The sequence below is a fragment of the Falco punctatus genome (assembly GCF_963210335.1).
Source record: "Falco punctatus genome assembly, chromosome: 9".
Taxonomy (NCBI): Eukaryota; Metazoa; Chordata; class Aves; order Falconiformes; family Falconidae; genus Falco; species Falco punctatus.
Genome location: NC_137589.1, coordinates 33,420,413 through 33,441,447, shown reverse-complemented (window position 1 = coordinate 33,441,447; position 21,035 = coordinate 33,420,413). Strand labels below are relative to the sequence as shown.

General features: G+C 42.8%; 2 protein-coding genes and 1 long non-coding RNA gene across 16 annotated transcripts in view; 2 read left to right on the top strand and 1 right to left on the bottom strand.

The window, feature by feature from the left end:
• The first annotated feature begins 1,543 nt into the window (after positions 1-1,543).
• Positions 1,544-5,951, top strand: BBIP1 (BBSome interacting protein 1). Of its 4 annotated transcripts, XR_013930499.1 has the most exons (4): positions 1,544-2,897; positions 2,983-3,180; positions 3,362-3,728; positions 5,534-5,951. XR_013930499.1 is itself a non-coding variant. In XM_080402552.1 (3 exons), exons 1-2 carry the CDS (start codon positions 2,852-2,854, stop codon positions 3,135-3,137), a joined length of 201 nt encoding a protein of 66 aa, XP_080258678.1. In that variant the 5' UTR covers positions 1,544-2,851; the 3' UTR covers positions 3,138-3,180; positions 5,534-5,951. The 4 variants fall into 4 exon arrangements, 3 of the variants coding, with proteins under 3 accessions (XP_080258678.1, XP_080258677.1, XP_080258676.1); XM_080402552.1 differs by lacking the exon at positions 3,362-3,728; XM_080402551.1 differs by lacking the exon at positions 5,534-5,951 and having other exon boundaries at positions 3,362-4,527.
• Positions 3,886-21,035, bottom strand: part of PDCD4 (programmed cell death 4) — a 19,786-nt gene continuing 2,636 nt past the window's right edge. For 3 of the 11 annotated variants that reach the window (XM_080402534.1, XM_080402537.1, XM_080402535.1), the window contains exons 2-13: positions 19,025-19,172; positions 17,752-17,850; positions 14,152-14,448; positions 13,483-13,577; positions 11,670-11,783; positions 11,167-11,388; positions 10,797-10,894; positions 9,179-9,293; positions 8,252-8,359; positions 7,080-7,190; positions 5,941-6,080; positions 3,886-4,612 (exon numbers count right to left, since the gene is read on the bottom strand). In XM_080402534.1, coding sequence (XP_080258660.1) covers positions 4,552-4,612; positions 5,941-6,080; positions 7,080-7,190; positions 8,252-8,359; positions 9,179-9,293; positions 10,797-10,894; positions 11,167-11,388; positions 11,670-11,783; positions 13,483-13,577; positions 14,152-14,448; positions 17,752-17,791 — 1,401 coding nt within the window. In that variant the 5' untranslated portion in view covers positions 17,792-17,850; positions 19,025-19,172 and the 3' untranslated portion in view covers positions 3,886-4,551. Of the gene's footprint in view, positions 4,613-5,940; positions 6,081-7,079; positions 7,191-8,251; positions 8,360-9,178; positions 9,294-10,796; positions 10,895-11,166; positions 11,389-11,669; positions 11,784-13,482; positions 13,578-14,151; positions 14,449-17,751; positions 17,851-17,935; positions 18,954-19,024; positions 19,173-20,146; positions 20,656-21,035 lie in introns of those variants that run through there. The other 8 variants (XM_080402538.1, XM_080402539.1, XM_080402536.1 and 5 more) reach the window with 7 other exon arrangements.
• The window catches only part of LOC308069725, a 15,742-nt gene continuing 13,885 nt past the window's right edge, over positions 19,179-21,035 (top strand). The window contains exon 1 of the long non-coding RNA XR_013930500.1: positions 19,179-20,131. This is a non-coding gene — a long non-coding RNA (uncharacterized lncRNA). The remainder of the gene's footprint in view (positions 20,132-21,035) is intronic.

Genomic DNA, 21,035 nt, shown 5'->3' with positions numbered 1-21,035 from the left:
GGCGGCACCAAGACAATGCACTGATTGAGCACGGTTCCACTGCAAGTGCGTGGTGCTTTTCCCAGATTGAAGGGTTTTAGTAAAGTATTTCAGCTTTCTAGCTATTTCTGGCAACCGGAAAGGCCCATAAGAGAAATGAGTGTATGTTCAAGTACGTGTCGACCCCAGAGGCAGAAAAATGGCAAAAACACGGTATAACTACGCTGTCTGTAGCAGAAGATCAGGTCCCTCACCTGTAATTGGAAAAGTCACATATTCTTCTGTTCTTCTACCAACAAAACAAGGGGAATTAGGTCCTCTATGCTACATTTTCTTCTCCTCTCAACTATGGCTAACATCGCTCTAGTGAATAAATACCAGCCTCCCTCAAAGCTAAACCTATTCTTGTTTTTAAGGCACTTGGCGATACTAAGCTGCAGACAATGGTCATGGCTCTCCCCTCTCTCTCATACAATCCTTCCAGTCCTGAGGGTGGTAACTATGTTTTTCCCCCAGTGGACAGAGGTGTCTTAAAAGCAGACTCACTAGAGACTGTCAAAAACAATCTCCACAATCATGCCTGTCCCAGTGCTATCAGCTTTCTAGATAGGCTGCCAAGTTGGCATTTGACTAGCTAAGAAAATGGATTTAGCATACGATGCCAGATTCCACTTCTCAGTCAGTAAAATGCTCAAGTAACAAACTGAGTTGACCATTGTTTCTTATCACCAAGCAAACAAACTTCGTTGGCAGGAAAACTGCGTTTGGAAAGTGATTCCCTACATGACTGAGATGGGCTCTGGTTGCTAGAAATGCCAGTCCTCACATAATGCTGGAGTCCAGGTGGTCATCGGCACTATGAACAACACTGTCAAAAAATCTAGCCTGCAATTTGATTTCAATGTCTTGCTTTTAGTTCATCTTCTGTTCCTCTGCAGGCCATATTTGATACCACAGGAATAACCATCGGTTTCACAGCACAAGATTTTCAGTCATAACTAGCTGTCTTTTATGTTCATTTTTAGCCACAGCCTTACCTAAGATGATGGATCAGCTTTTGCAAACAAACAACTACCAAATTACTGATCTGCAAATCACATGTACTATTTAAAATGCCCCGGTCTACAAACATCCAGTCTTCATAAATCAGTCCCTAGTTCTTTCCCTTCTAATCAGTATGAAGTACTAACTGGCACACAGGCTATCACACCAGACAAAAGAGCTTTTCCCATGGGAATCAGCGGGAACGCTTCTGTGCCCTTCAAACGGTAGAGAAGGACATCCCAAGCAAGCACATCCATTGTATAGTCTCATCAATGCCAATCTTCTGACCTGCAAGTGGAACATGTGAATCACAACAAAATGGGCTCACTTCTGCACTGCCCCGGACCAAACCAGAAGTGTTGTCTTTGGCCGACTCCACAAAAGGCACGAAGCAGGAGACCCGTGCCCAGCCTCTGCAGGGTCTCTGCTGGCCTCCAACCCAACCAGCAGGCAAGACTTCCAGCGAGGTGGAAGCCGGCTACCTGGGGGATCGTCAGTTTCCTACTCTTTCCTACTAATTTGCCTTAGAGGAAAAAGGAAATGGTTCTGGAACAATGCAGACAGAGGCTTTAAATAACTATCAGAGAGGTGCCGCTTACTGGAAGTTTTATCACAGGTCTCCCAGCAAACCTAAGCCTTGGATCCCTGAGCTGATGGGTCCACAGCGTGGTGCATGAGATATCAGAGGGAAGCACGCAGCCAGCTGCATTGAGGCAGAATGGAAAAGAACGATGAGCAAAAATTATTTTCTTCCTTATTTTATTCATCCCCACCCAGTCCCTATGCTGTAGCAAGCATCTCTATCTTAAAACCATTAAAGCCGTTGCCACCACCCTAGGTGAGCAGATTACGAGCCGGAACCGTCGATCCCCACGCGAAGGCCAAGGCAGACAACCTGTGTGGGGCACGCTGACAAGCTCATTAGCAAAATCTAAAATTACGCGTCTGGGATCGGGGCGGTGCTGGGGCATCGCGCAGGCACAGGGACACCCGCTGTGCCGTCCCCGCCGAGCCGGGTCGCGGCGCGGCTTCGCGGCGGGGGGCCCAGCGGGAAGCGGCTGGAGGAGCCGGCAGCGCCCGGGGGGGACCTCGGGGGCACTGCCTGGTCAGGTTTGGCGACATTGAAGCCCTCAGCCTTTAGAAAGACACCGGCTTTACTGCTGTTTACATTTTCAACAGCGCCATGATTCACATCGCGAACGCCGGCGCGCTGCCTGAAAAACCGAATGGGAACGCGAACGCCCTGGCCAAGCCCGGCTGCGGGACGGTGTTGGTGGTTGAAACGCAAAAAAGCCGCAAAGCCCGAGTCCGGCGGGGCGGACGGCCGCGGCAGGCAGCGGCGCACGGCGGCCCCGCGCAGGGGGACGGCGCCGCCCCACCGCAGCGGGAAGCCGGGAGCAGCCGCTGGGGCCCGGGCCCGGGCCGGATCTGCGCGCCCCCACCGCAGCGAGCCCAGGCCGCGGCCGCCCCGCCGAGCGCCCGGCTGCCCGCTGCCCACGCAGGACGCAGCCGCGCCTGGCCCGGCGGCGGCTGGCGGGGAACCGGCTGGCAGGGAGCCCCGATCCCGCCCCGGCGCAGCCACCGCGGTTCCCGGCGCGCTCCGCGGCACGCCGTGGCCTGCAGCTCCCAGCACGGCTGTGGGCCGCCAGCCTCCCGGCGGACTACAGCTCCCGTCACGCAGTGTGGCAGCGGGGCCCGCACACCGCCGGTGCCGCCGCGCAGTGCAGGCCGGGAGCGGTAGTTTTGTCGGCGGGAGACGCGCCCTCCCCCTCAGCGAGGGGTCGCCGGTGCGGGCGGTGCCAGCGCTCACTGCCGCGCCGGAGCCGCCATGCCGGAGGGGAAGGCAGCGTTCCGGGAGGTGCTACCCAAGCAAGGTACCGGCGGCGAGCGCGCTCCGGCAGCCGGCCCGGCCCGGCCGCGGCCCCGGCGCTGACGCTGGGCGCTTGTCTCCTCTCGCAGGGCAGCTGTCGGTGGAGGACACGGCCGGCATGGTGCTGTGCAAGCCCAAGGTGCTGCCCCTCAAGTCGGTGTCGCTGGAGAAGCTGGAGAAGCTGCAGCGAGCGGCGCTGGAGGCGGCGCGGCCGGAGGGGGCAGCGCCGCAGCCACAGCCCTAGCCGGTCCCGGGAGGGGCGGGGGGCCCGGACCCGCAGCCCGGAGGTACCGCGATGTAACGGAGCTTTGCGGATTAACGGCCGGCTGAGAGCGCAGGAGGTGTTGCCGGGCTGGGGAGGGGGGGAGGCGGGAGGCCCCCTCCCAGACCTTTTCCCTAGAGAGGTTCCACTTGTCGCTTTCAAGGCGACGTTTTAAATAAATACGTCTTTTGGCTTGTCGAGTCCAGCAGGTGACAGAACCTCGGCCGGGCCCTTTCGGACAGCGGGGGGCGGCGAGTGACACCCCTCCACCGGCCGCAGTAACGGCTTACCAGACTCTCTCGAGTGCTGCGGCGCTCCTCTCCCGGAGCACAGCGTGTTCCCGGCCCTGTCACGGCTATTCCCAGCATTGCTGAACACCTGAAATCTTAACATGAAACAGAGAAACACAAGGGAGCAGGAGAGGCTCCGCCGCGCTGCTTAAGAGAGTCTTAGATCCGCCTTGTTCTTGAGAAAGGGCTTGCCAAAGCTGCTCTGCATAGACAGCGTTCAAGATACCTCGGTGGCAGCCTGGATGCTCCTACGCAAGCCACTTGTTTTTCAAAAACATATTTGGTAAATACTTACCATGAGTTTAATTACTCAATGCTCTTCTGTTAAGCGCAGTACAAAAGGGTAGTGTTAGACGTACGGCTTAATCGCACACCCTTCAGAGATTTAAACACAGTTAAATACCTTCTGTTTTACAAAAAAAGGAGGCAGAAAGGAGCGCTTCACAAAAAATATTTTTAATGTTTTACCAGAACTTTTTGCTTTTCCAGTTACATAGAAAAAAAGACTAGTTTGGTACATGGGGGCTAAAACCAACCAGTGTTTTCCCCTGGAACAGATGAGTTAATCTTATGACCCAACTCCCATTTTCTTGGGCTCTTTAGAACAAAGAAACAGCTATTTTTCCTCCCAAAGCACAGTATTTCAGCAGCAATGGAAATGGGATCACAGCAGCTTAACTTGACCCTTCTATAAAGCTTTGTATAAACCAGTGATTTTATGATGACAACACTGTCCTTGAAAGAAAGGGCGGCAGTCAGACATTGATGCAAACGTGGAATGATCAGGTCATAAACATATGGCACTTAAAAAGATAGCTTATTTGAAGGCACCACCACAGCAGAGTGGCCAGTTGTTCTACTATATGCCCAAAGAAAGAAGTTTTCTTTCTGAAATTTATAAAACTACTTAAAAAAAATGATTTGTACCCAAAACATGTGCTTTTAAAAAAATATGAACTGTTCTAAGCAACTCTTTAAAATTTTGGTATATTATATATGTGTATACATATATACACACACACACCAAAAAAGCATGTGTGTTTGTATATATATAGATATCTGTTTTCCCTTTTAACTTTTAAGGCTTCAGGAGTTGGTTCTCACGTTCAGTAGCTTTCTAGCTTAAGACGACCTCCATCTCCTTCACTCACAAAACGCTTTCTGCCCCTGTATGAAAGTAAAAAGTATCTTTTCAGTAATTCAGAGTAGCATTGCTCATTTTTTCTTATCACTGAGAAGAATCCCTCACTTAGGAGTCAAATACAAGGTGTGCAAGTTCAGCATAATTAGCCAACATTCTTGATCACTGATAAAATTGCTTAAAATCCATCTGAATCTTACATACATGTTTATTTGCAAGAAGCTTTTCAAAATTTGCATTGTCAAGTGCTTTCTACTTTGCTTACCTCTTAATGTTCACACTTGCAAAAGATGCTAGTCTGAAAGCCTAGGAATGGTGGGTTTCTACCCAAAACTGAAGCAAGTAAGCCAAAAATGCCTCTCAATGTATTAATGGTAACAGTAGTACAATCAAGCTTTTGTTGCAGTGATGACTTTCAACCCTCCCACACCCCAAACCTGCAAAATATTTGCTACCAAGACACACAAACTCAATTTTAAGTCTAAAGTCCACAAATGGAGGCTGTTTTTGATAAAGACACATTTCAAAATCCAAATGTATTGCAAGCTGTTAAGACTATTTAAGAAGCCTAATGAAACACCCTAACCAGAAAAGATCTAATAAATAGTATTCCCAATGCATAAAATTGCAAATAATAGCTTTATTATCCTATTTTAAAATTTATTCCTCACGGGAAGTGAAACTTATTAAATGTATTGTGACCAGTTAGGAGAGGACAAAACAGTGATTAGCTACAGTTCAAACAGCATTATCTATGCTATGAATAAGTAAACGGTAACAAACCAAAAGCACTATACAAATCATGTGACAGATATGAAGGGATCAGGTGTGTGGAGTTTATTCTACATAAGTATCCTATCCCTTCTGACAAACATGAGAATTGGTTGCCTCATCTTAGAACTCTATTGATGCCATTTGGTACGTTTAAACCATTTTTTTTTCCCCAGGGTTTTTTTCCCCCCCACTGTAGCTGACAGTTTTCCACTGTCGCCTACACGGATCATTGTGACACCTGAATCCTCCATCTCAATACTGTACTGATCTCTGCCAAGCAAACCAGCAAAACAGAGGAGTGGCAGGCCTTCGTCCTCCGGAGAGCATACAGGCAATGCTACCTGCGACTCACTGGAGGCTTATTTTCCTCAATAATTTATTCCATCCTCCACATAACAGGTTTCACATCACTGCAGCTTCTTAATAAACTTTTTACCAGTCCAACCCTCTGCTTCTCCATCCTCCGTAGTTTCCAGTTCTAATCTGTAATACCTCGGTCATAACATCCTGCTTTGCTTTCTGTAACTTACAATTGGGACAAAAAAGCAGTTCCCTCACCTATCTACAATAAAACAAGTACCTTGAAGGACAGAGGTCTCGCAGTGGTTTGGAGATTATTCCAGCCTGAAAGCACTCCTCTACAAACCTCTCAAGCACAGAATAGGAGTGTGGCACATCCAGGTTAATATCTGGGATTTCACAGTAAACTCGTTCATAGCCCTGCAATGTAAGAATTCAAACAGTGATCTGGTTATTCTGTGATTTTATTACAAAATTTTAAAATACCCTTTTGCACTCAGAATTTGTTTTTCAATATAGTTTCATGTATACTATGGACAGCTTCAAGAAACCTAAAGCAGAGCAGCTGCAAGTCAGTGGAAAAGCAAGGTATAATGCCAGCCAATACCAAACATAGTATTACACAACTACCCATCGGCATAAAAATACCACCTGAATTTTTAACTTCTCTGGAAGTCAGAAATCCAGACAGTACAGAATGTGTATGTTAGCCTGGTTGCTATCACATGGGTAGTAACAAGGAAGATAAGTTAGTTTTTCTTCCATGTAAATAACAAGAGGTGGCCACAGGTCTCCACAACAGTTTATGCAGTAAGAGAAACACTGGTGACAACCAGAGATGACTTCAGCACTTCGTGTCAGCAGTACAGCTGGGTAAACTCTGACACAAGTCTTTGAGTGGTACCTAGTTTGCCCTGGGATAGAATGGCTGTCTTACATATTTATACCTAGAAACAAAGCCATGGATTATTCCAACTGTGTAAAATATTACCTTCTATATACTGTTCCAATTGACATTTGTAATTAAGTGGGTCCTTATTGTACTACTACAATTATGAATAACTACTGGATAAAAAGAAAAATTCTATTCAAGAAAAATGAAGCTATATTGCAGCACTTTAAATGACTGGTTTGAACCACGCAATTGCATAGAAGCACCTGGAAATCTTTGACGATTCGAATATTCTGCACCTCGCAGTTCTACAGAGAACTACCACTCAGAATTCATTTGTACTTCTGCCAGTACATGACAGCTATCATACATGTATCAGTGACAGATTATTTGTAGGGGATACAGAATGACCACAGAGTTTTTTAAAAAGCAAGTCAGCAACAGACTACAAATAGTACTTAAAAGAAGGCAAAAACTATATAAATTTTGGAAGACCTTATCCAAAATTCTCTAAACGTGACACTTACTCTTTTCATTTGGTCCACAGTAATGACAGAAGACCTCCAGAGAAATTTCAACAAATCCAGTATCATTTTAAAGGTCTTTTCTCCAGTTGACTCCAAAACCATTACAACAGCCTAAGACAAATCATGCAAGTGTTTTAACTAAAAGCAGTGGTTCAAGTACATATTGTGGAAGCATATGAGGTGCAAAAATGAGTGAATGCATTATTTATTACGCATTTTCTGGGGAGACAAGTCCATTTGTTATATGCATGCACAATTTCAAGGCATGACTATTGTTTGAAAAGAAAAACTGATTAAAATTTATTTGGATAAAGATAGAAAGTATGAAAAACCAGAAAGGACTAGACAGTGAAAAAACTGCCTTTCTGGCTCTGGTTTGAGAGATACATGACTATATCCATATGGTTGCTGAGTACAGATGGCAATTAATTAATTTTGTATCTGCAATGTTAGAAGAACTTAGAAGTTTAAAACCTACAAATCTGCACATCCCCCATCAACTAAAAGGATTCTGTTTGTCTATCATGAAGGAATTTTCTAAAAGGAGTCAATTTACTGAAAAGAAAATGTTGTAGATTGTGGGTGTTCAGCTTATTGGTAAACAACCATTTCCCGATCTGGCAGATAAAAAGAGTACAAGTGGGAACAAGTCTCCCAGATACAGCAGAGAACTTTCTCTCATGTAGTCTGGTTCTGAAATATCTCCAAGCTTTTACAAGTGTGCTAGATTGAACAATCCCACCCTGAAAAGGAAGCTCTATAACTTAACAAAAACAGGTAACACCCATTAGAATACCCAGATATCTGAAACTAAAAGAAAACAAACACCAAAACAAAGCATGGAGTTTTGCTGCTATTGCTCAGCAGAAAATAAACCGAGCTTTTCTTTTTCAAGAATCTGGAATAATCTGAATTCAGCTATTTAGCCAACAAACAAAAATTAACTCTGGATCTTCCCAGAGTTAGCAGCAGCTTACTTGTTGCATAATGTGTACACAAACAAGCACACAACCTTTAACTCTGCATGAAACTATGTTAGTTATTCAAATAACATCAGAACAAACACCTGAGCTTCAGATTCCAGTTGTATTATTTTGCATGCCCACATCAAATCAAAACCAAACCTGTTCGTATTACTGAAAATTATTAAAGGGACTCTGACTTCTTCTTACTTCATATACAAGTTCATGGTGAAAATGGGGTACTTCCAGTTCCTGAAGGCAACGTTCAGCTTCCAGTACGTCTCCAGAAAGCAAATACTCTTTCAGCAACATGTCAATCTATTGAATTTTAAAACAAACACGAAGCCCAACACTAATTAGACATGAAATTTAAAAGCTGTCAACTGTTTTGATAATCTGCAATCAACCCAGCAGCAAGTTAGCTCCTGAAACTTGCTGCTAGTGTTTTTATAAATGTGATTAAATACAGACATTACATTGAGACATTATCAGCAACCTGAAACACAATGTAAGCCAAATACCTATCCATAGTGTTAATACAGACACACAAGCACCAAAAACATTGCTTCGTAACATACATAGCACCATAAAAGGTTAATATGGGTATAATTAAGTTTATCTTCTCTCCTGAACTCCTCCTATCATCTGTTACACTCACAACCCAGAAATTATAACAGGACCTTTTCCTTCCAACCTGCCTACTTCACAGCATGGGTCTCTGAACATTCCTGCTTCTTCATCTCTCTCTTTTTCAGTTATTACTGTGCTTTTAATCAGTGATGCCAAAAAATAATAGTATATCTAGTTTAGCCAGTTTTATCTTGGCTCTTCTAATTACTTCACCATTTTATATTGTAAGCTCTTAAAAAGTTAATTGCTTAAAAGGTTTGCTTAAAGCAAAAATGAATGTATACTTGCAATGCGGAGTATTGTACTAGCACGTTCCCACCACTGACAAATACTACAAAAATCAAAAAACCAATCTACATCAGTTTTTAAAAACTACTTTGGACCCCAGAAGCAACACGCAAGACTTTTGCTACAGGATGTATGTATCTCTTCCTTCCAGCCCAAACAGGATAAGCTTAGACAAACAGTAAACCCTTCTCTCTCCAGAGTTTTGTAGAAGTCAGTTACCTCTTTAACAAGGTGTTTCACAGACTGCTGGCCACCTCCTGACCCCCACACGTTGTCTATACGCTTTCCGCCCTTTGTCATACTCAGCAACACAGTAGCTCGGTCCAGTGCAGCTCTAGAAAGCAAAGTGTTTCAAAAAGTTACTACAGAACTTCAGTAAAAGGCATCCGTAACTTCCCACACTGCTATTCCTGTTTGGGCAAAGCGAGCAGATCCCTGAGAAGAGGTCAGGGTCAGCAACTCCATGGGGACACCTGGATGAAGAAGCCAGGAAGTAGCTCCCCACTTTCTCTTTCTGCTACCTTTACACATTTGGTTATACTATGCTAAAGACAGCTAACAATCCTGTGATGGCAGCAGACCTGAACCGTCAATGGAAAACATGAAACATCCTCACAAGAGAGAATTTAGTATTTTCTTATGCAGAGATGGATTGTATCTGGGCTCCTCCAAGAGTGCAGCTTGGCATGTGTATCTCAAAAGAGGCATCAGTTGCTTCCAAACTGAAGAACAGCTTTTCTACTGAGATTTTATTTTCTGTTTGGGTCTAAAGGATTATGAAACCTTGAGAATTTAAGCCAAAACAGCACACAAATATGTAGTTGCAAAAAGACAGCATGAACTAGGGAAGCTTGCCAGTCCATTGAGAACAGAATGAAAAAGGAAGTAAGGTGACAAAAAAAAATCCCAGATCCAGTTAAGCACCACCCAGCTAAAGAAGGAACAGTTATCCCGATTCTCATACTGGGGGCTAGCCAATAACAGTAACTATTCACCAAGATTTAACAAGCAGAAAAGACTGGCCAAGAAATAGCAAAGGCAGCAAAGCATCCCAGATGTGCACTATGCAGGCTACAATCCTTCAAATCACAGGACACAGTTGTATAACTGACAGACAATTTTTACAATTTGAATCCTCAAGTCAGGCAGCTAAACATTTCCCTTCCTCCTAGAAGTACCCAACTATATAATCATTACAAATGGAATGTTTAGAAGCTACAAGAGTTTAGCACCTCTCTATCAAGCCTTAAACATACACTTAATGGGGGAAAAAATAATAAAACATGACTAGTTATTAAAATGTCCCTCTTTGCCAGACATTGCTCCTTCAAACTTCTCACCCTGACATGGAAAATAATTATACTTCTTGATGAATACAGCATTACAGAGAAAGTTTGGGAAAGCACTGCACTAGCTTTATAAGGCAAACCAGTTAATCCCTTGTGTATTTCACAACATTTACAACAGCTGTCCTGATGCTATATTTACTCATTAATCACATTAAAGCTTTTTCTGAAGACAAAACCTTTTATAATCACTTCTTATTTCAGGTCATTTTATTTTCACCCTCACACATAAGCTGGACAACAAACCTGACAAACTGAGCTCAAATGTATTAATACATTTTTCAGGCATTTTCAGTCTTTCTCCTCTGACGTGAGTCATTCTGGATTTTATTGTTAGTTGCAAATTTTGTGGGTTTCTTTTTTATCATTTTAAATGAAAAAAATTAGAAGTTAGAGAATCACATGATTTATCCTTAAGTTCTAAATTCCTGGCCATCGTTTTTGGTACCTGGAATAAAAAACTGCAGCTATACAGAAAGCAAGAAAGTTACCGAGCTTGGACACAATCCACAGTGCCTTTGTAGCCATCTATGTAGGTACTGCTTAGAATCCCATCTCCAACAGCTCTAGCAATAAACTGGCCAACCAACTGCAACAAAACAAGCATTTTTAATTAAATGTGAATTTCAAAGTAGTTCCAAGTAGACTATTACACAATGTGCTTGGTTGTCAGATTTTATTCAAATTAGCCATCTCAAAGTAAAAACAGCCTGGGAAATTGGCAGGGGGTTACAAACAGTATGGCAATCCACTGATATTCTTCAAAATACAGAGTCTATTTCAGTTTACTGGATCAGGATTAGCCACAAAAGAAAAAGCTTTTTTTTTTTTTTTTCCTAGCATAAAACTTCACATATATACCTGTGGTGCCCTGGGAGAATCCAACGCCAATTCAGGCAGTTCTTTAAGCAACCTATCAAACGATTTTTCCACATCAGTTTTGCTTACTACTGTCCCACAAAGGTCGGAGATAAGCTTAGATGTCATTTCCCGGTGACTAGCCTTCCCCTCTAATGCCAAGGAAACAGCCAGCACTGGCACACTGTATTTCATTTCACCAAGGTTTAAATTCTTCAGCATCTCCTACATAAGATTTGAAAAACAGAACAGATTAAGATTTCCTAATTTTAATTCTATAAATACATTTTATACAAATATATTACAAATATATAAATATTTATATGCATGTATTTATGTATTTGCATATATGCTTCTGCTCATGTAATGAATATAACTGCTTAGGTATTCTTATTGCACATTTCTTGCCAACATCTCTATATGCTTATTTAAAACTAGCATTTGGATTCCCATGTATGCTACAGGTTGCCCTCTAAAATAAAGTAGTAAAAAGGCATGCAACGTACCGAAACTTCATTAGTATCTCCGTGTTCAAAATACTCCTGTATGATTGGTGTTAAAGTTTTTTCAAATGCTCTTTCATCCAGAGGTAAAACTACTGTTTCATAGACACAGTTCTCCTATTTTAAAAGGCAACACAAGCAGATACCCTTTTGTAAATAGTAATGTCTCTTCTTACATCTTATGCAGTGCTGATAGCATCAAAATGAGTCTTCTAAATCCTTATTTCTTTAGTCTTGGTAGTCAGTATTCTGCCAGACAACGGATTATGTCTCTACCATTAAAACGTGGACAACACTGGCTAAGTGTCGTGCTTTCTTATATTTTGAATTATAGCTGAATTCAACTGAAAGGCTGAATTTACTGTTGAACAATGGCAAACACTCCAATCTGTTCCAAGGATTCTGCTGATACCACATGAACCCAGAGATCAAATGCCTACGTACTGATGCGACAGCAACAGAAACCCCTGTCCCAGCCCAGCAGTTAGCTATGCCACAGCACAAGTTTTAACTTCCAGCACCTCTCCCTGCAAGTGGCACTCCAGTCCCCAACAGCAAGCCTGACTGGTTTTCCTCTTCCTTAGTGACTGCAGGACCAGACAGGCCATAGCACGTACAAATCAGAGAAAAGGCATTTACAGAATATTTGTGAGCAAATATGTTCCCTAAGGGGAAAAAAGAATCACACAGCAACAGCCTCCTATATAACCTGGTCCTGCAGAGTTCTAGCACAACCAGATCTCCCTGCTGGAATTCAGTTCCCTACTCCTCACAGACTACAGAAGTAACATTCAGAGCAATACTATAGGGCACAGAAATCCGAACAAAGAAGTTTTTCAACTAATGCTTTTTGGAAAGAAGCTTTCCATGATCAGTAAGTATAGCAGAAGTCCAGAAGCCTAGTCATATCAGTCCCCATTTACAACCTTAGAAAAGCTAAGCATACAGAAGTTCCACAGAATATTCCTCTTCATTAAACTTTCCTTTATGCACTCAGCTTCATTTTTAATAGCTAGCTCTGTTAACATGAAGCACTGAATTGCAGGGAAAAAACCTGATACTGGAAGAAGGTTTTGATATTCCCACATACCACTGTCTCAGCAGCTACAGCAAACAGCCTCTGCTCAAAGGACACCGCCATCACTCTGCTTATGTTATATAGTATTTACTTATGGTCTCACAATTGTATTGATCTCAGAGACCTGGAAATCTGCATTGGTAATGTGTCTCCTTTCCTCAGTGATTTCATGTTATAAAGCACCCTTTGCCCAATGAGCTTTACCTCCCCACCCCACCAAGCACAGCTGTAAGATACAATCTTCCACAACATACTCAAAATACGCATAAACAAAATATCCAAGGCTATCGACTTTGCACTAGTTTGAAGCATTTATACCAAGTAGATACAAGACACTGGAAGGGTTGTGAATACAGGGAAAAGAAAAATCCATAAAGGATACCGTCCCCTACTAAACTCCTGACTTGAGAAAGTCTGTGTTGTTTTTATCATGGTACCTGTTTGCAATATAGAGCAGCACTGCAACATTCTCCGCCATGGGAACCAGCAGTAAAGAGCACACTTGGGAAAGGGGTCCTGCCTAGTCAGGCACAGAAATAGGGCTAAGATTACACTACGATACTTCCACACCAGTTGTCTCTAGCCAATAATCTGCTCTTGAACATAAAAATGAGCACTTAGTACAGCCAGACTGATATTCACATAACTGACAAGGTTAAACTTCTATTAATATCAGCATCACAGCAACTGAAATCAATAAAGGAAATAAAACCCATCATGAAGAAATTATTTGCCTACCTGATCATCATCATAATTAGGATCCTTAATATCTACTTCTTCCACATCATACACTTGGCCTGGTGTTCCCCAGACTCCTTTACCACCCGCTCCACCTGGTAAAATATGGGGCAGTAAGTACGAACCGCCAGTTCACAAAGAATACTTCCGAGTTCAACCCAACATTCTTTCACTTAAGGGTAATGTACCACTGCTTGTGCCCACCTCCTGATTCTAACAATATATGCTGAAAAAGGTGTGTTTGTGTGACGTGTTCCCACATTAGCAACCAGTCCTTTCATCACTTTCCAGTAAGATACTAGAAGCAGTATGAAACTACACATGCATTACTGAAGGCTGAAACTGCACTTTCAAACATAACCATGCTTTAAGTTTGCATTAATAAGAGTCCTGTGAACCACCAACAGTTCAAATTCTTGTACTAATTTCCAAAGAAAACATATTTATCTTAAAGACAAAAGTTAATTGTTGATACACATAGGAAATTTTCTGACAAGAATGCCACATACTATGAGCTCCCATTGCCATCTACTATCTAACACAAAGAACCAAATGCCTGCACAGAGACTGTAGCTTATGAAAATGATTCCCAGTGGAAAAAAAAAAAATATATACTATGTTTTGGACAGAATCTTTATCATGCTACTCTCTGCACTAAGTTACACCAACCTTTCTTTGGTAGACCTCTTCCCTTTCCAGACCGGGATCGCCTGTCCAGGAGCTTCCCCTTGGGGCTCGTTGGTATACCACCAATCTTCAGCGTCTCTCCATTGTCACTAACAGAGTCTCCTCTCCCAGAATCTCTAGAAGAATTTTTCCTCAAGCGCCTCTTTGCTTTAGCATTTATTTTGGCTTCAGTAATTGAAGTTGCAGGAATCCAATTTCCATTGATTTCAGTCTTTTGTTCCCCAGAGACCCCATTTTCTTCATCACCAGAAAATGGAGCATCACTTAGATTCTCAAGTTCTTAAAAAGGAGACAGAGCAAAAAAATCTGTTATGAACAGTTTTATGTTAGAATACCAAAACACACTATATTTAAAAAGGATTACAACATTAAATAGAACTCTCATTTCCAACAGCATTAAGGCAAATGATGTTGTTTTTAAAATATGCCTACACATCACAGTAATAAGGAGTTCCTTATTCTCCTGCACAAACTATCCACAATCTAAACAGAGCATATGTCGAGTTGGAAAGCAAATGAATAAACCATTTATAAACAGGTAAACCACAGAAAACCCCACCCTTGTTGAACAAAAACTATCAGAACTCTGCAGCGCGTAAGATGTAAGCGCCTAGTTCTCACTCCACCCACACATCTCAATTTAGAAACAAACAAAACTGTCAATAAGTATATTCTCTAAGAACTCACTAACGTTAACAGACTAGTCACCGAAGTAAAATTAATTTCCTAAATCATCATGCAACATTCCCCTCATTCAAGGAATTTCAAACAAAGCTCACCAGCTGGAAAAGCAGTAATGCAGACTTAGAGGAATAAAAAAACATCACTACTCTTATTTTTTGTTTTTAAACCTATGAAAAAAAAAGTCATTTAATACAAAGCCTGGGGAGTTCCATAACGAAGACTCATAGAATAAGTAGTCTTTTGAAACAATCCGATCTCTCTCTTCTCTATGGATTGCCCCTCACTGTAGCTTTGGTCAAGACTGTTTAAAAAATGGCCATGGTTTATTTCCCAGCACAATCATATATAATAGGAAATTAGCTTTGTTTCATACCCAACAAAAAACTCTCACAACTTAAGGATAGATACAGTCTCTGAACACTGAGAAGTTCAGTAACTTCACTCTTCCGGGTAGTTAATGCACATTTAAAACTTGGATCTAAAGTCTTTTATTTCACAATGTTAGGATGTCCTGCACTTGAGCCGTACGGTTCAGTACCAGTAGAATGTTTTACTGGGAGCATTATAAGCAAAAGCCTTTCTAAGTTCTTCTTCCCCTTCTTAATCAAGATTAAAAAAAGCACCTGGGGAACTATTTACAGTCCAGGTAGTACCCTGGGAGTCCTTGCAAATTGGAAAACACACAAAGGAACAGCCTCAGCTCTCTTGTTACAAAGCCCTTCTTTTCTTTAGGATTCAGTAAAGTCTCAAAGATACAACCCATAGCTCCAGCCCTAGGAAGTGCAATGACGAGGCACACAGAAGCTGCTTTTCCAGCTGTGCCAAGCCTGCGTTACAGAAAAACTCACTGCCGTAAACCCAGAATATGAAAAGTATTTAAAATTTTTATTTGAACTTAGCTGAATGTATTACTTCACCATTCCAATACATTCTAGTTAGCAATGTTCATTTGGCAATACTTCTCAGAACTGTATTTTTTCAATTCAAAACAGGTTCATGAAATACTGTTTTGAAAACAAAGTGCACTAGTAAAACATTTCCAACCTCAAAGTACTTACCCATATCAAAGAGGATACTACACTACAAAATGAAGAAAGTTTGATGCAACTGCCACCTCCGTGATCAAAGTAGTAGCATTTAGATACTAGTGTTCAGAAATGTGAATGTTATACTGAACAATAATGCAGCCATTCCAGTCTAAGCTTCATCTTTCCACTCGTTACTCCCACAAAAGCATTCCTTTTATGCTTGCAAGCTAAAAAAGTATGCATTGCGTCCAGAAAAAGATCCCCCACAACAAGCTTTCTCAGTTTGTCTAACATTTTAATAAAACAATGAGAGATTTGCATAAAGCTAGCAGAGGGGAAAAAAGAGCAAAACCAAACAGAACAGGTTTCCTTCCTCTCATTCCCCAAGGAGACCCCATCAGCACAACCAACTCATCTCAGACAAACAAATTTAAATTCTTCACATCCACTCTCCCATGAATTTCTCTAATTCAGACCTTCGATGTGGCTGCCCAGGAACTACACTCTTTAATGACCACTTCTTTCTCAGTTTCCAAAGAAAATGGCCAACAATTAATGCAAGAGGCTACATCCAACCTCCTTACACAATCCTGATCTGAGGTTCAAGACTAAAGGAAATACTCCACAGGAAACATCCAACCCATACGACTTAATGTTTCTCACTGCGTTACTAAACTACGTTTTTATATAACACTATCCCTTCCAGCTGCAACCTTTCTCCATAATACCATAACCAGCTGGCCCTCCACTGTTACTTAGTTACTTAGGCTGAAAAAATAGGTTAAACAGACAGACATACTTGTTTTCAACTATTTTCTGAAATAATTTCATAAATAAGATGCAGATCTTCCTTTCAACTTCTCATTTTTACATCATGTAACATATACATACACATGTATAAGCAAAAACAGTGTTCTATAACTTTAAGCCTTTCCTTACTATGTATTAAAAAGTTAGCCAAATTTACCTTATTACCCTGCTATGAAGCCTAGCAGGCACACTTAAAACCTGTGCTTTCATGGTGCTACCTTAATTAACAAAGCAGTCAGCAACTACTTACCTACATACAAATTTCATTTGACCAAATTAGGTCAATTTAGGTATCTAGCAGTTTCCCACCTATTATCCAAATATAATTCTAAAATGATAAGAAGCAAGGTATCTTCTACATTAAACTAATGCTCATTTAAGATGTCATACAGAGCATGTTGCCACTTTGCATTACATACCACCTTAACATATAAATTATTTTTTTCCAAAAAACATTTAAAACCTACAAAAAATCTTTGGTATAAAATGTCAGTGCTGATCATCACAGCCTTTCGGAAGACACAGAAAACAACGTGAAACTGTATTAACTTGACTAAGCATCATAAACCACGTCTGTGATACAGACAAAATACTCAATTTCAGGGCAGTCTCTAACACACATTCGGTAATTTTTTCTCATGCCAGCCCACTTCCAGTCAAGCCTTTTATCATTTGTTTCCTCTAATTTTAAGCTAAATAGCTACATAAAAGCACAATTTGTACCTCTTAAATGCACCTACACATTTTACTTCTGAGCTCATTCTTTTCTTCACAGTAGCACTACTTGAAGTCAGATGAGTCCAGAGTCACTATTATTTAGTAAGCTAAAGAAATGTTAACTTCATGATTTTAACAAATTGAAATAAATATAATCAAGCAGGATACTATGATATATAATTGAAAGAACAATTCTGTAAATTTTTTATGGAAGGTATTTTTTTTTTAAAACCAGTACTGTTAAAAAATTGACAGTAATACCATTTTTCTACAGAGAACATTACAGGTTAGCTAAGCAATTTTAAACTAAAAAAACCAAACAAACTCTCAACATATTACTTACCTGTTGGAGTAACGTAAATGTGCTCCTTTTCCACTTCCATAGTTGCTTAACAGAACTGACTCCGAAATGTGTAAGTCTTAACCTTTTCTCCTCCAAGGCCTAAACAGAAATGGAGAAGCTTAGGGGAAGAAAAGCACTAGACCAAAACTTAAAGAAGTAAAAAAGCTGAAAAGGCTTCACTCACAAAATACAGTGCAAAAACAAGAGTGGGGGTGTGTGTGCATTAAATTATAATTAACTATCAGGAACCACCGAAAAGTTCCTGGGAAGGTAAATGCTGTAACATGAGACAGCACCACCCTCAAACACACATCTATCTGAGCCTTGATGTCTTAGCAGCTGTCAGTTCTCTTGCTTATAAAGGAAGCACCAGGATAAAAGCCGTTACTTTAAGGGTGAAAGGCCTGTGTATGCAGGGTTTGATAAAAGCCACCTCTATCAACTTAATATTGTCGTATTCTGCAAAGTGGTTATCTACACAAGCATTAAATATCAATGTTATAACTGCATCCACAAGAAAAATGTTCTTCAGGTGAACTATAGTGATAAAATAGTACCAATTTATTGAGTTCAGACCAGCCCTTAAAATACAAGCTATTTTTTGTTCCTCCCCTCAGAGTCTTTACATTTTACTGTATGCGTACATACAGATGACAAGCTTTCACATTTGTGTTTCTGCATCCTCTAAACACTCCTTATAACCACCATCCAATCTGCAAGGGATAACATTGAACATTTCTCTCTCCGTTACTCTTTCTCCCTCTTCCCAGTAGCTGCTATTCTACAAACCACCCATGTCGCTGTGAAAGAGATGGTATCACCCATCCTTCCTTTATGTACACAAAAAATTAAGCAGCCCCATATACTTTTTCACCTGAGAGTTTCACAAACCATTCTGTATCTGTGAATATTACTGGTATTTGTGTCTGCTCCAAGAATTCAGCGGCTCTTTCCCCTTTCTCATCCTTTGCTGTCCTGAAAACAGCTTACCGTTGAGCAGCAAGATTGTGACACTAAACGACAGCACTCCCTTCCCTTTTTCTTCTCTTTCCTTGGTTTCCCCTCTTACGCCCGCTTGCCTACCACAGACCATTAATGGCAAATGATTCATTACAGACCGTTGGCAATAAAGAAACTCTGGTTTAGGGCACAGTATCAAGCTGTCATGATCTTGCATTTCCTAATCTCAACTCAAACAGTTAACAGCTTTGTGTAATAAGAAGTCTTTCCCACCCCATGTAATTTTTTTAGAAAAACATTTTTTCAGAGTTACCTCAATTACTCATTCAGGAGTTCTCAAGTATTCCCAGTCACTGTTGGTTGAGAGATTTTTTTGTATAGATCTCAGTCTAAACTGAGCAAACTACCTTGTAATAACAGTTTTAGTCTTCCTAGTGGAACGTTCCATCAGTTGTCCACCTCTTTGAGAAAGAAGACAAAGGACAAAACCTATATTAAATAACAATCATGACTTTCAGCATTTGTAATCAAGTCCCAGATGTCAAGGGGAGAAATACTTTTTCCATACAGGACCCTAGTTAAAACTATAGTTAGTTTCACCTATTGCCACATAATAAATAACAACACAATTTATATGCTGTCTTTTTGAGATTCAGCACCCTGCTTTCTTCCTAACAAGGGTGATGGAATAGCTGAGCTTTACAATGCATCTTTTCATACTGATCAGGAGACATACTCTGAGTTAAGCAACGCACCCTCTCATCCACTCAAGCCAACAGATCTGCTGGAGCTTCAGGTATTTATCACTGTATATATATTAAAAAAAAAATTACTTTATATTTTACAGAGTTATACTACACAGTACTACCAATCAACTACAGAACACAGTTTGAAAACCTGCATTAAAAACATCAGAATAAATAACTGCAAAATTTTACATCAGAGGAGATAAGGGAACACAATGGACACAAGTAAACGTAAGCATCTGCAAAACAAGAATGCTGCAAGAGATCTTAAGAATAATCAGTGATACAAATGGTACTTTTAAGGTAGTTCAGCAGACGAGGGTATTTCCTAAGTCACTGAAAACCACCAATAACATATGCTCAGCTCTCTGCACTCACCACCACCACATGTACTTTATCTAAATAGGCAATTCCACCCCAACAGGCCAGTAGCAGCAAATTAATGTTTAGGAACCACGCAAACTGCAGAAGAACACTTCCAAAACTTATCAAGACCTTACGCCTATGCAAAACATCCCTGAGGAACTTCCACACAAGCTTACACAATTTTTCTCCCTAACTTTCAGCGAACGCTCCCCACCACCAAGCCCCTGAAGGCATGCTCCCCACCACCAAGCCCCTGAAGACATGCAAACACCAGCTGCTGCTCTGCAGCCACACGCAAGAACAAGCAGGTAAGGTTTAACTACCCCTACACAACTCGTGCCGCTGGAAGAAATCAACAGTGGAGCAAGCCCGGCCCTTGAGGAGAGCCGTGCCCGAGGGCTGCAGGCCGGCGGGAGCACGGCGGGGCAGGGCCCTGACGCCGCACGCTGGCACAGGCCCGGCAGCCCTTGACTCGGCCCAGCTGCGGCCGCGGAGCACCCGCACCTCACGGGACGGCGGCGGGGCCTCCCTGCGCAGCCCTGCCCGGCTGCCACGGGCGAGGGACCGGCCTCGGCGGCACGGCGGGAGCGAGGCGGCCTGCCCAGGGGGCCAGGAATCACTCAGGGCCAGCAGCTCCTCAGCGACCGCCCCGCGGCCAGGCCACCCCCACGCACCCTGCAGGGCCGCCGCGCCCGCACGGAGGAGACCGGGCCGGGCCGGGCCGCCCAGCCCTCACAGAGCGCCCGCCGGACCGTTACCGGCCGCCCGCCCGCCCGGCCGCGCCGCTCCCGCCGCTCGGCCCCGCCCCCTCGGCCGCGCGCGCCCCGGCGTGCTTGTTTTTGTTTTCTTCCCCCCAGCGACACGGCCGCCAGCGGCGCCGGGGATTGGCTGGCTCCCGCACGCCGCCGCAGCCAATCGGCAGGCGGGCATGCCCGTGGGTGGGGACGGGAGGGTGCTCAGCCCTCAGAAAGGGGGGGCGTAGAGAGGGAGGGCGCGAAGCTGTTTGGGGTGCGTCGGCGGGGAGGGAGCGGGAGGGAGCCATTGGCATGGCGAAGGGAGGGGGGCCGTTTCGTCGGGCGGCCCGGGAGGACCCGTGCCGGTGTGCAGCGGCAGCTGGCACGGCATGGCATGGCACGGCATGGCACGGCACGGCCCGGCCGGCCCTGCACCGCCACCAGCGCCGCGTCACAAGGGGACGCGAGGGGAACGCCT

What these genes read in the sequence shown, in the direction of transcription:
- BBIP1 (XM_080402552.1), top strand. Translation starts at nt 2,852, where the DNA reads ATGCCGGAGGGGAAGGCAGCGTTCCGGGAGGTGCTACCCAAGCAAG. An exon ending in GGAGGTGCTACCCAAGCAAG is followed by an intron (nt 2,898 to 2,982) that starts GTACCGGCGGCG and finishes CTCCTCTCGCAG; the next exon opens with GGCAGCTGTCGGTGGAGGAC.